Source organism: Rissa tridactyla, chromosome 14 (genome assembly GCF_028500815.1).
Source record: "Rissa tridactyla isolate bRisTri1 chromosome 14, bRisTri1.patW.cur.20221130, whole genome shotgun sequence".
NCBI classification, from domain to species: domain Eukaryota; kingdom Metazoa; phylum Chordata; class Aves; order Charadriiformes; family Laridae; genus Rissa; species Rissa tridactyla.
The window spans coordinates 14,043,011-14,057,857 of NC_071479.1; the positions used below are offsets into that span (position 1 = coordinate 14,043,011).

Genomic DNA, 14,847 nt, shown 5'->3' on the forward strand with positions numbered 1-14,847 from the left:
AAATGGCCAAACATGTTATTAAGCATATGTGTGCAGCTATAGCAGTTTTGGGGGTACCCCAGGAAATTAAAACCGATAACGGACCTGCCTATGTTTCTCAACGATTTGCTAAATTCTGTACTCCATGGGGTATACGTAAACATACTGGAATTCCTCATTCTCCCACGGGACAGGCCATAGTCGAGCGTGCACACACTACGCTGAAGGCGCTTTTGCAAAAACAGAAAGGGGGAGAAATTACCTCTTCTTCTGCAGAACGCCTTGCAAAAGCTTTAGATGTATTGAACTGTTTGCGGTTAACTGGAGAACGTGACTCACCTCCAATAGTGATTCATCACATGTCATTACGGTCTGGTTTGCAAGCAACTACACCAGGACGGGTACAGTATAAGGACTGGCAATCAGGGCAATGGAAGGGTCCAGTGGAGATAAAAATGATTGGTCGCAGATATGCTTGTGTTTTGACAGATCAAGGTCCAAGATGGGTACCAGCACGTTGGATTAAGCTGTGGAGGGAACCTAAAATGCAAGAGAGTGGAACGCGAGACGGTGATATGACCACGTGAACTCACCACTCTGGCTCTCGCAGGCTTGGCAACTGTCATATGTCCAGCTTGTAGAGGGTGTGAACCGTGCGTTCTTTGCGAGTGTAACGAGTGCAAGAAGCAGCTCTATCAACGTGCCGGATTAGCAGGGTTTTGGTGTTCGGCTTGCCTGGAAGTTCAGTATGCAAGGATACAACAGGCTGTTCGTATAGCCATTTTAACAGGGCATGACGTCGACGAGAATCATAATCGTCGGTTAGCTTGGGAAACACATTGTTGTGTGAGAGCAATTTGGAAGTATCAGGATAACTATGATCCTTTAGTAGTCAAGTGTAGCAAAGATGTTTTAATACCCCGCATTTGGAAGGTAAAACCGGAAGAGTGGGAGAAAACGAAGAAAAAGTGTGCAAGGCGATTTGGTTGGAAGCAAAAGGGAAAACCATAACGGCAACATGGGTTGGATAATTGGGATAATGATTATTGGTTTAGTGGGACCGGGAGTGGAAGGTATTACAAACATATCCCCTAGGCAGAACGTATGGGTAACATGGGCAAATCAGACAGGCAACTCGGCCTTTTGCTTATCCATGGCCACTCCATCAGATCCTTTCCGAACATGTTTGATTGGTTTTCCATTCCTGCGATTGGAGGATTTTGAAGGCTATGTATCCCAAGTCAATTTAACAAATAGTTTGCTGTTAGAATCAGAGCAGGTTAACGTCACTTGTAACCTGTTGTGAGGATCTGCAGACAGCTATTGGTGTCCAGAAGGAGTAGGACCCCTATTTCAAGGTCATCTCATTAATCATTTAAACCGATCATTTCCTCTCCCTTTGCAGGAATTGGATCTTTTGGGGTCACTTCCAGCAGTGGGACATCATGCTGGAAATAATACTGGCAGGCATATTGGCAACTTTAGCTTAGGATGTATCGAATTGGGAGGGCAAAATCCAGTATTATATAGAGGTTATGGGTTTAATATGACAGGTGCTCTCACTGGTATGCAAAATGTTACTCCCACTGTTTCATTTATTAAGAGTAATTATTGTCAAAACGGAGGTGCTGACCTAGGACTGTCGTATGGAGGGATTTGGAATAATGCATCTTTTCCTAAGCTACTTCCACCTGGGTATTTTTTGATATGTGGTGACCGAGCTTGGGGAGGCATCCCTAGTCGTTCAGTAGGAGGACCGTGTTATTTAGGCGGACTTACCTTGTTTGCTCCTGACAGGATTAGTCTTATTAGTCTTAGGAACCAGTCACGGCGATCGCGACGAACGATTACCGATTTTACCCCTGAGTGCAGTGACCGCATCGAGTTTTGGCATCGCCCGTCAAAAATTTTTGCAGGCTTGTTAGCTCCAGGTGTGGCTGCAGCCAAGGCTTTAACGGATCTAGAAAAGCTAGCCTGTTGGAGTATAAAACAGTTTAACCTGACTTCTGAGATGATTTCTGCTTTATTAACAGATGCTGAGAGTATACGACATGCTGTGCTGCAGAATCGTGCTGCTATTGATTTTTTGTTAGCACAAGGCCATGGTTGTGAGGATTTTGAAGGGATGTGTTGTATGAATTTGTCTGATCGCTCACGCTCCATTCATGACCACTTAGCCCAGTTACAGCACAATATGCATAAGCTCACTCAGGGTCATTCGTGGTTGGAGCAATTGTTTAATTCTTGGGGACTGGCTGGCTGGGTACAAGATTTGTTGAAACAGGGCCTTGTAATTTTGATTGTTGTAATAATATTGCTGATCATTTTACCTTGTTTGTTTTCTTGTCTACAAAGATCTTTAGAAGTGTCTATAGAAAAAATGTTTTCAGGTGCTTGGATTGTTCAAAAACAAAAAGGGGGATCTGTGGGAGGATTTTTAGTACAAAGGGGTCATCCTGTGAACACTCCAAGCACCGAAGAATTGTTAACAACTGTGTAGGCCTTGTAAGTTTGAAGGTTATGTGAAAACATTGTAGCGGTGTTAGAAATGCTGAGACAAACAAGATAGGAGAAAGTGTGCTGAACTCAGCGTGCAAAATGCAGAACTTCGCCCAGGATATAGGAGGGGTGATTGTTCGCGTGGACAGATGTTTTAAGGCAATTATAATACGTTGCTTACTGCATGTACAGCTCATGCAACCAATCAGCAAATTGTCGGCGCGTGATGCGGAATCAGAACATCTGTAATTACTGAGCTATCTGTGCAATAAAGTGGCATTAACCTGATCATATTGGTCGTTGTGTTATTGTCCGAGCCTTCCGCGTCGACACCAATGGACTGGAGGGTAGCAAATGTAGCGCCCATCTACAAAAAAGGCAGAAAGGAGGATCCGGGAAACTATAGGCCTGTCAGTCTGACCTTGGTAGCAGGGAAGGTCATGGAGCAGATCATCTTGAGTGCCATTACAACTCATCTAATGGACAAGCAGGGGATCGGGCCTAGTCAGCATGGGTTTAGGAAAGGCAGGACCTGCCTGACAAACCTGATCTCCTTCTATGACAAGATGACCCGATTATTGGATGAGGAAAAGGCTGTGGACATTGTCTACCTAAACTTTCGAAAAGCATTTGACACTGTCCCCCATAGAAATCTCATGGAAAAACTGGCGGCTCATGGCCTGGATGAGCATACGATCTGCTGGGTCAAGCACTGGCTGGATGGGCGGTCCCAAAGAGTGGTGGTCAATGGAGTTAAATCCAGCTGGCGGCCGGTCACAAGTGGTGTCCCTCGGGGCTCAGTGTTGGGACCGTTTCTGCTCAACGTCTTTATTGATGACCTTGATAAGGACATAGAGTGTATCATCAGCAAGTTTGCAGCTGACACGAAGCTAAGCGGGAGTGTTGATCTACATGAGGATAGGGAGGCTCTACAGAGAGACTTGGATAGATTGGACCGATGGGCCAATGCTAACGGTATGAGCTTCAACAAGGCCAAGTGCCGGGTCCTGCACTTGGGCCACAACAACCCCATGCATCGCTACAGGCTTGGGGAAGTGTGACTGGAGAGCTGCCTGGCAGAAAAGGACCTGGGGGTTCTAATTGACAAGCGGCTGAACATGAGCCAGCAGTGTGCCCAGGTGGCCAAGAGGGCCAAAGGCATCCTGGCTTGTATTAGAAATAGTGTGAGCAGCAGAAGGAGGGAGGTGATTGTCCCCCTGTACTCAGCACTGGTGAGGCCGCGCCTTGAGTATTGTGTCCAGTTCTGGGCACCTCAATACAAGAGAGATATCGAGGTGCTGGAGCGAGTGCAGAGGAGGGCAACGAAGCTGGTGAAGGGCCTGGAGAATAAATCTGATGAGGAGCGATTGAAGGAGCTGGGACTGTTTAGTTTGAGGAAGAGGAGCCTGAGGGGAGACCTCATCGCTCTCTACAACTGCTTGAAAGGCCATTGCAGAGAGGTTGGTGCTGGTCTCTTCTCACAGGTAATTAGCGATAGAACAAGAGGGAATGGCTTCAAGCTGCAACAGGGTAGGTTTAGGCTGGATATAAGGAAAAAATTCTTCACGGAAAGAGTGGTCAGACACTGGAATAGGCTGCCCAGGGAGGTGGTGGAGTCACCATCCCTGGATGTGTTTAAGGCTCGTTTAGATGTGGTGTTAAGGGATATGGTGTAAGGGAGAACTTTGTAGAGTGGAGATGATGGTTGGATTCAATGATCCCAAGGGTCTTTTCCAACCTAAATGATTCTATGATTCTATTCTATGACCCGGGGGTTTGGGGGGGACACGGGTGTTTGGGGAGTCGCGTTTTGGGGGGACGCAGGGGGTTGGGGACAGGGGTGGTTGGGGGGACTGAGGTGTTCAGGGGGGACTCAGGAGGTTTGGGAGGACCGAGGAGATCGGTGAGTTGGATTGTGGCCCCTCACGCACCATCCCCCACCCATCTCCACGCCGTACACCCCACCTCTGCCCCCGCGCCCCCCCCCAATCTTCCAGCCCCCCACAAACCCTCGTGCAAGACCTCACGTGAATCTTCATGTGAGTCTCTGTGCGAGCCCTCGTGCAAACACCCTCGTGCACTACCACCCGTCCCCTCCGCACTCCCCCACCCCCAAGCCCAACCCTCGACCCCTCCCCAAAACCCCAACCACCCCCAGGGACCCTTGTGTGAATCCTTGTGGAAATCCTCGTGTGAATCCTCGTTCAGGACCCCCGCACGCACACCCCCCGGCACTCCCCCTCCCTCCAAATCCCCCTTCAACCCCCTCCTTCATCCCCCAAATCACTGCTCCCCCCCAGCACCCTACAACAAGCCCTCGTGGAAGTCCTTGTTGAAGGCCTCGTGCAAAAATGCCTTGCACAACATCCATTCCCTTCCCCACCCCCAAATACCCCCTCAAACCCATCCCCCACCCACAAATCCTTGTGCAAACCCTTGTGTGAATCCTTGTGTGAGGCCTCGTGCGAATCCTCCTGCAAAACCCCCTCATGGGCCACCGTCCATCCCACTCCCCCCTCCCCCACGCCCTAAGTCCCCCCTCAACCCCCTCCCCAGCCCCTACAAACCCTCGTGCGAATCTTTGTGCGAGCCCCCTCGTGCCTCACCCCCAGCTCCCACACCCCTCCCCCACCCCCAAAGCCACCCCACCCCGTCCCAATCCCCTCTAAGCCCCTCCCCCAACCCCCCCAGTCCCCTAGGAACTGCCATGTGAGTCCTTGTGCGAGGCCTCGAGCAGAATCCCAATCCCACGCCACCAGTCCTGCTACGAACCCTAGTGCAGGGTCTCGTGCGAGCCCCCCCGTACCCCACGTCCTACCCCTCCCACCCCAAATCTCCCCTTCCACCCTCTCCCCCACCCTTGAAACACCCCCAGCCCTACAAACCCTACAAACTCTTGTGCGAGTCCATGTGCAAAATACCCTAAATGCCACCATCCCCCATCCCCCCTCCCCAGCCTCTGAACCCCCCCAAACCCTTGTGCAAACCCACCACCCACACCCCCCAAATTCCATCCAAAAACCTCCCCCAGCCCCCTACAAACCCTCGTGAAAATCCTCCTGCGACCCCCTCATGTGCCAACCCCCAACCTCTGCCCCCACCCCCTGAATCCACAGTGAACCCCCTGCCCCACCCCTTCAAGCGCCTTACAAAGCCTCGTACAAATCCTCGTGCAAACGCTCATCTACCATCAGACTCCCCCACCCCCTCAAAATCCCCCTCAAATCCCTCCCTCACCCCTCAACCCCCCCAGCCCCCATGAACTCTTGTGCAAACACTCGTGTGAGACCCCTGCCCTACCCCCCAATCTTCCAGCTCCCCACAAAACCTTGTGCAAACCCTCGTGCGAACCCTTGTGCAAGCCCCTCCTGTGCCACCCTCCCCAAATCCCCCCTCACCCCCTCCCCCCCCACCACGAACACTTGTGCAAACCCTCGTGCAAACCCTCGTGCAAACGCTCCTGGGAATGCTCCCCCAGCCTCTCAACCCGCCCGAACCTTCGTGTGAACTCACCACCCCCCTCACACGTGTCCCCCCTCAACCCCCTCCCCCACCCTCTACAAACACTTGTGTGAATCCTGCAAGGGCTTGTGTGAATCCTCGTGCGAGCCCCCCTCACGCGCTTCCCCCCCCTACCCACCCCCACCCCCCGCCCCCTCCCAACCCCCCAAACCCCTCCCCCACCCCATCAAGTGTCCCCTCAGCCCCCGACGCACCCTCGTGCAAACCTTTGTGCAATACCCACCACGCATCAACGCCCACCCCACCCTGTGCCCCGATCCCCCTCCACCCACCTCCCCCGCCCCCTCATTTCCCCCCAGCCCCTGAAGAGCCCTCGAACAAACCCTGGTGTGAGGCCTTGTGCAAATCCTCGTGCCAAGTCCTGGGGTAAGAAAGGCAGGTATTGCTTTTGCAGAGGAGAAAAGCCGTTGCCATCAGAGGTGACACGATAAGGGAATGACTAAGACAACGAGGCTCCAGCAAAGGCTTGTAGAACATCTCTTATCACACAGACAAAAGGACAAACTCATTCCTACTGCATTAGTGTCTAGAAGGGCAGTCAAACATTCAACCAGGGCTAATGACATTGAGCAAGTTTTTTGTTACCAAAAAGGAAGGAAATAAACTAGTCAGATAATCCCTTTGGGTGTAGCATAGAGGGAAGTAAACAGAGGCAGGACACCCGGGAAGAATTTTAGGCGCCTTGGACAGACTGTGAACCCTGCAGTACCCAACCAAGGGGAAACAGGGGAGGGAAAAATTCGGCCGGGATTAGGAAATAAAAAGGTGTGTTTCAAGAACTGAAAGTGTGCCTACTTGCTAGGTCACCCGCTCTTGCAAGAACGTGAATAAAAACGTGCTTCACAGAGGATTCTGCCTGAGCCTATTTCATTCGGACCAGAACTTATTTCTCACAATCTGGGGGCTCATCCGGGAGCAGAAGTCATCTTCTTGGGAGTCCCTGTCGCCGAAGGATGGGAAGACGCGCCCCGTTGATTTCAATGGTCTCATGGATCGTCGGCGGGGATTCCGGGAGGAATCGACTAAGATCTCAAGACCCAGTTGGACGGCAGACTCTGTGAAGCACAGGGGCAAAAGGGATAGGTGCAGTAGGCACAGAGAGTATGACCATGACCAGGCAACTCCGTGCACGGACCAAGGTAAGGAAAATCGGACTGTTAAAGTATTGCCTTGGTGGTCGGGACATTCTAAGAGACTTGTGTGTGAGTGACTGAGACGTACTGCGGTACGAAGCGGGTGTGGAGTCCGGATCCGCGGTTCTGTAGTCCCGCGAGGGGCGCAGCCGGAGAAGGACGAAGCGAAAGGAAGGGGTGTAAGAAAAGTCTCTGTTCAGAATGGGAAATAAGGGTTCTAGGCCTAGGGATGAAAAAGGGGATACTAAGAAAGACCCCGGGAACATTCCCCCAGACAGTCCTTTAGGGGAGAATGTTGAGGTTTCAAAATGATTCTTCTTGTACAAGGGATAAAGATAAAAAGAAAATGATTTGTTCTGTTTGGACCGCATCGTGGAGGGGCCAGGGGTGGATGGGGGGGCCGTGGACATCCTGGGAAGGGTCTCAGGGGTGTCCTAGGGGTCCTGTGTCTGTCTTCGAGGATCCCAGAGGTGTCCCAGGGGGGACATGTTTGCATTTGCATTTGAATTTGTTTGGACCAAAGAACCCATAAGATCTCCTAGTGTATTTTGGCCCAAATTTGGATCTGATGAAGACTGGGTCTGTCAGACTTTAAACATGTATGTGAATAATAAGGAATAATAAGGAATTAGAAGAAGGTGAATATGCTTTTTGCCGGGTCAAGATGAATAGATTCAGGATTCAGGGACGCCCAAATCCATTTTATATGTTCCCAGCCCGGGCTGTCGCTGATGTTTCAATCGACAAAGAAATTGAATCCCCGAAGTGGGACCCCTTAGACTATTACTTGGGGGCGAGGAAGAGGGGTGAATAACAGGGGACGAGGACTGCCCCGACCACTCCTACCAGCAGCTCGGGGTTCACCGGCAGGGTGTTATCATTGTGGGAAAATAGGCCATTTGAGGCGGGAGTGCCCTGACTTGAGAAGGGAGGAACGAGTGTTGTCGTTGATGGATTTCGATTATGTAGCATAGGGAAGTCAGGGGTTCCCCAGCTCGAGGTCCCACCGGGAACCCTTGATAAATTTAAAGGTGGGACCTCGGGAAGAGGAAGCAGTCGTCTTAGTCGATACTGGAGCTTCTAGAACTTCTTTGAATTTTATACCCCAAGGGGCAAAATTGTCTAATCAATGAATAGTTGTGTCAGGAATAAAGGGTGAAGGTCTCTCAGTCCCTGTTTTTGAACCCATGATTGTGGGAAGCGAAACTGAAAAAGTGATGGGAACTCTGCTATACATACTGGAAGCTGGGAGTAACCTCCTAGGTAGGGATCTTATCACTGGTTTAGAATTAAAGATAGAAACTTTAAGAGAACAGATAATGGTACCTATGAAGTTGCTAACAGAACAGGATGAGCAAAAGATAAGTCCCGAGGTATGGGTGAGTGAAGGGAACCGAGGAGGGTTAAAAATAGAACCCCTCAGGGTAAAACTCATTCTGCATTCAAATGTGATTCGACAAAAGCAGTACCCAATTCCCCTTGAGGGAAGGCGAGGGCTGCAACCAGTAATACAAGCACTAGCCAAAGATGGGTTAATAGAACCCTGTATGTCCCCTTTTAACACTCCGATCCTGCCAGTACGAAAAACGGATGGTTCATATGGCTTAGCGCAAGACTTGAGAAAGATTAATGAAATAGTGCAGGCACGACATCCGGTGGTCCCGAATCCCTATACGCTAATGAGTAAAATTCCTCCTCATCATAAATGGTTTAGTGTAGTGGATTTAAAAGATGCTTTTTGGGCTTGTCCTCTAGATGAAGGGAGCAGAGATCTATTTGCATTTGAATGGGAAGATCCAGATACAGGGAGAAAGCAACAATATAGATGGACAGTGCTACCACAGGGATTTACAGAATCTCCTAATTTGTTTGGGCAAGTGTTAGAACAAGCGCTTGAACAATTCAAACATCCATCGGGAATAGCCCTGCTTCAGTATGTGGATGATTTGTTAATCTCGGGAGAAGAAGAAAACAAAGTAAAAGAAGCTACCAATGAGTTATTAAATTTTTTAGGTCAGCAGGGGTTAAGAGTCTCAAAACCAAAATTACAGTATGTAGAATCAGAAGTGAAATATTTAGGAGATTTGATTAGTGAAGGAAGCCACAAGATAAATCCTGAAAGGATTAAAGGAATAGTGGAATTACCCTTGCCTGAGACCAAAAAGGAATTGAGAAAGTTTTTAGGATTAACCGGGTACTGCAGGCTGTGGATAGAAGGGTATGCACAAAGGACTGAAGGACTGTATTCTAAATTATTAGTAGATGAACCAAATATATTAAGATGGACAGAGGAAGAGAAAAATTTGATATGCGAATTAAAGCAAAGCCTAATAACTGCTCCAGTTTTAGCTTTACCATCCTTGGAGAAACCATTTCAGTTGTTTGTGACTGTAGAAAAAGGGGCTGCACTGGGAATATTAACTCAAGAACGGGGGGATAAACGACAGCCAGTAGCATATTTGTCAAAGCTTCTAGACCCAGTTTCTCGAGGATGGCCCGAATGTGTGCAGGCAGTAGCCGCTACTGCTTTATTAGTAGAAGAAAGCAGGAAGCTTACCTTTGGGGGAATGATAGAAGTTAGCACCCCCCACCAAGTCAAAACCATTTTAGCCCAAACTGTGGGAAAATGGCTAACTGATTCAAGAATACTGAAGTATGAAGGAATTTTAATTGAAAAGGATGATTTGATTTTAACTACCAGCCCTTGCCTTAACCCAGCGAGCTTTTTGTGAAAAAAAAAAGAGGCAAAGGATGAAGAACTTACACACGAATGCATAGATGTAATTGAGTACCAGACTAGGATACGGCCTGACTTAAGGGAAGAACCCCTATCTGGGGGTCTTCATTTGTTCGTAGACGGTTCTTCAAGAGTGAAAGAAGGAAAGAGGTGTAATGGATATGGGGTGGTGCATGGAGTGAGTTAACTGTGGAATTTGGATAATGAGGTGAAGTGTCTGTGCTCAAAGAGAAATTAAGACTGACTGGCTTTGCTATCTCTTGTGCAGCCCAGGGGAGTGAAGGCCTGTCCGGCTATCACAGGATACATAAATGGTAGTCTTGGGGAGCCAGGACAGCCCTGCTTTTCGTCAGCAGAGACAGTAAAATCAAGATAACAGAGCCACCCCTGTCCCCACTACGAACCCTCGTGCAAACACCCACCATCATCCATCCCATCCCGCAACCCCCAAATTCCCCTCAAATCCCTCCCGCAACCCCCATCCCCCATGAACCCTTGTGCAAACACTCGTGTGAGCCCCCTCCCCAGCCCAACACTCCCAGCCCCTGACTCTTTGCACGAGGGTTTGCACGAACCCTGATGTGAATCCTCGTGTGAGTCTCCTCACCCACCCCACCCCCAAATCCTCTGCAATTCCCCCCTGAAACCCCTCCCCCACCCTTTCAAACCCCCTGCGAACCCTCGTGCAAATCCTCCCGCAAAAGCTCCTCATGTGCCACCCCCTCCCCACCTCCAAAATCCCAAATCCCCCTTCAAAACCCTCCCCCACCCTTCAATCTCCCAGCCCCCCACAAACCCTTGTGCAAGCCCTTGTGCAAGGTCTCGTGCGAATCCCTGAGTGAATCTTTGTGCGAGCCCTCCTGTAAATCCTTGTGCGAACTCCTGTGCAAGTCCTCGTGAAGGCCCTTCATGTGCCACCCCCAAATCCCCCCTTTTCCCACACCTCCAACCTCCCCCACCTGTACGAGCCCCTGTGCAAACCCTCGTGCAAATGCTCGCGTACCACCCTCCACTCCCTCCCCAACCCCTAAGTCCCGCCTAACCCCTCCCCAGCCCCCTGCAAATCCTTGTGCAAATCCTCGTGTGAGCCCCCTTGTTCCCAACCCCCAGCTCCCCCACCCCGAAATCCTGTATCTCTCCAACCTGCCACCCCCCCAGCCCCCTACAAACTCTTGTGCGAGTTGTCGTGCAAGACCTTGCACAAATTCTCATGCGAATCCTTGGGAAAGTCCCCTCATGTCCTGCCGTCCACCCCCATTCCCACCCCCGGAGCCCCCTTAACCCCTCTACCACATCCCCCCACCCCCCATGAATCCTCGTGCAAATCCTTGTGCGAGCCCCCTCCTGTGCCACCACTCACCCTGTCCCCCCTCTTCCTCCCCTCGAACCCACCCTCAAACCTCTCCCCCACACCCCCTGAAAAACCCTCATGCGAACCCCCATGCAAAACCTGCTCGTACGCTCTCCACACCCCTCCCCCACCCCTAAAATCCCCCCCAAACCCCTACCCACCCCCAAAACCCCCTCATTCCTCTACGAACCCTTGTTTGAAGCCTCATGCGAATCCTTGTGCAAAATGCCCTAAAGTCTCACCACCCCCTTCCCCCCTCCCCAGCCTCTCAACCCCCCCAAACCCTTGTTTGAACCCACCACCCACCCCCCCATTCCCCAAATCCCCCCAAAGCCCCTCCCCCACCTCCAACCCCCCCGACCCCCTACAGACCCTTCTGTGAACCCTCCTGCAAATCCTTGTGCGAGGACACCTTGCGACAACACACTTTAATAATGTCAATTACAAATGGAGCAGGCTCGCTAGGGTGATAGCAATAGTACTCGGGTTTAATACCCCATGCAAATATCTCCCGCCATTCACTAGATTGCTCCTGGATTTCACCATTAAATATTTTTATGTCTAGAGCCAATTTGGTGAGCTCACGCTCTTTGTCCCCACAAGGTTGGCAAACCCCTCGAGGGGGTATCCCGTAACGGCAATGGGTCCCCCTCCGTTCTCGACACCCTTTACAAATAAAACAAATAAAAAGGATAACAGTTACAGCTCAGAATGTCACACTTGATTCTTATGTCCCCTGTATCACCATAACCGTACCCCACCGATATGCTGTAGTCGCTCACTTGTACCACAGTTATACGTGTGTCCATTTACAACCTCCGGAAGGCAATCTTCAGATCTCCAGGCGGGCTTGTCACTTCCCAAGAATAGTCTTTTAATGGTCCTTTTACGCGGCTCGCATGGGTCCAGCCTCTCTCTGCTGTCCGGATGGCTGTTTCTGTGGTGAGTAAAACGAGATAGGGCCCTTCCCAACGGGGGGGGGGGGGGTTAATGAGGACTCTTTCCATGATTTGATTAGCACTTTGTCTGCTGGCTTTATGTTATGCATGGCTACATCCAAGGGGGGTCTCTGTACTACTAAGCCCTTATTCCGCAGCTTTACTCTCCTAGCCATGAGTTGAATTATATAAGGTCTAATTTGTGAATTTTCAAGTTGGGGGTGGTCCTGCGGAATTTCTAAATTGTATGGCATCCCATATAACATTTCAAAGGGGGAAATTCCTACATCAGTTCGGGGCTGTGTTCTTATATTCAATAGTGCTAAGGGGAGGCACTTTACCCATGACATCTTAGTTTCTAACATCAATTTTGTGAGCTGTTTCTTTATTTCCCCATTTACTCTTTCTACCTTTCCCGAGCTTTGTGGATGCCAGGGAGTATGATATTTCCATTTTGTCCCCAAAGAGGAGAGAGCTTCCCTTGCTATTTTTGAAACAAAATGGGAGCCCCTATCAGAGTCTATTACCTCAATGGATCCATACCTAGGGATTATATTTTCCAGCAAAGTCTTCACTACGGTTTGAGCGGTGGCTCTAGCTGTCGGGAATGCTTCCACAAAATGGGTTAGGTGATCTATGATTACTAATAAGTATTTATATCGTCCCACCTTTGGAAGTTCAGTGAAGTCTAGCTGGATTTTAGCAAATGGTCTGTGAGCCAGTTCTCTTCGCCCCAGGGCTTTTTCCCGTAACTGATGTTTATTGACCTTTTGCATGTCATACATTCGCTAACTATTCTCTTTGCTATATTGTATACACCAATGCACATATACTTTGTGGCAAACTGATCCACTAACGCCTGAGTTCCCCAATGGGTGTTCTCATGAAATTTTTGCATGATTTTCAAAGCCAGAGGCTTTGGGAGAACTTCCCGGCCATCCGGGAGTTTCCGCTTTCCTTTTTCTGTCTCCCTGATTCCCATCTGAGTCAGCTTATCTTTTTCCTGCACTGTAAAACTGCTTGAAGGCAGGTAGGCCAACCCCTACTTACGGGGTCCAGGAGTTTAGATAAGTATCCCACAGGTTTCTTTCTTCCTGCCCATTCTTGTGCTAATACCCCAAATGCGGTCCCTTCATCAACACTGATAAATAGATAAAATGGTTTCTTTACATCTGGCAGGCTCAAAACTGGGGCATTTACTAAATCAGTTTTTAGTGTTTCTAATTGTTTATCATCATCCTCCGACCATTTCAATAATCCATCCTTAGTTAATTTGGTATAGAGGAACTTCACCTTTTTGCTATAGTTCTCAATCCATTGCCTGCAATAGCCAAAGAGACCTAATAATTGCCTAACCTGTCTTTTAGTTCTAGGGGCCGGTAATGACAATATGCCATTCACCCTTTCGGGGTCTAATTTCTTAGTTCCCTCGCTTAATCTGTGTCCCAGATATTTTACTTCTTTCTCAACAAATTGTAGTTTTGATTTTGATACCTTCAATCCTTGTAAACTCAAAAAATTTAGTAACTTAATACTCTCCTGCCTCACTTTTTCTTTGCTATCACCAGCTAGGAGCAAATCATCCACATATTGGACCAGTGTGACTCCTTCACTTAACTCATACCCCTTCAGGATTTGTTCTAAGGCTTGTCCGAAGAAGTTCGGAGATTCGGTAAACCCTTGGGGCAATACCGTCCACCGTAATGGTTGTTTCCGATGGTTATCTGGGTCTTCCCATTCAAAAGCAAAGTAATCTCGGCAATCTTCTTTGAGAGGGCATGCCCAGAATGCATCCTTCAGATCTACTACACTATACCATTGATTATCGGGCCCTATTTGACTCAGGAGGGTGTGTGGATTCGCCAGCACCGGGAATCTAGCTATTGTTCTCTGGTTAATTTCTCGTAAGTCATGTACTAACCTATATTTTCCATCCGGCTTTTTTTTTTTACAGGCAGGATGGGAGTATTAAAAGGAGACATACAGGGTTCTAGCAAGCCCTTTTCAAGTAATCTTTGGATCTCAGGTTTCAAACCTAGCCTCCCTTCTCTAGGAAGGGGGTATTGTTTTATCCTGACTGGTATTTCTGGGTTCCTTATTGTTACTGAAAAGGGTTCAATATCTAACTTACCTACTGTTTCCGGGGTGTACCAGACTTCAGGATTTATTTTCTCTTCATCTATTACTCGTAAGGGACACAGTTTAATTCTTAGTGTTTCATTTTTTACTTCTAAGCCAATTCCTAATTCAATCATCAAATCTCGGCCCAATAAATTATAGTCTGCTTCAGGCATGAGTAGCAGGGACCCCATCCCTTCCTTAGAATGGGTTTCAAAAAACACATTGTAATAAGTAACTAAAGGTGATTTGCTGATCGAACAAGTTAAGCAAGAGGAACGAACCCATTGTGGCAGTCTTGAGAACTCCCTGTTTAACCAGAAGAGACATGTCCACAATGTTATCTTGCTACACCAACATGGGAACTCCTGTTTGACAAAAAGCTTAACCACAATGTTATCAGAATGTATTGTTTTAAGCTGATTCTGTGACCAACATTTTATCTAAACTACCTCAAGCAAGAAGCTACAGAGGGGCGTACCGAAGATGTCGAAACCGAAACCGACCTCCGTGAAGATAAAAAGAGCTGCTCAGCTTGCTTGAATTTGCGAGCCTTTGGTGGAGCTGCGA

At 48.9% G+C, this 14,847-nt stretch overlaps 1 protein-coding gene across 1 annotated transcript in view; it reads left to right on the forward strand.

Annotated features, from left to right (window-relative positions):
* Positions 1 to 772: 772 nt before the first annotated feature.
* Positions 773 to 14,847, forward strand: part of LOC128917648 (adenylate cyclase type 10-like) — a gene marked incomplete at its 3' end in the record, with an annotated part of 28,165 nt that continues 14,090 nt past the window's right edge. The window contains exon 1 of the mRNA XM_054220996.1: positions 773 to 800. Within this exon, the coding sequence (XP_054076971.1) occupies positions 773 to 800 (28 nt within the window). The remainder of the gene's footprint in view (positions 801 to 14,847) is intronic.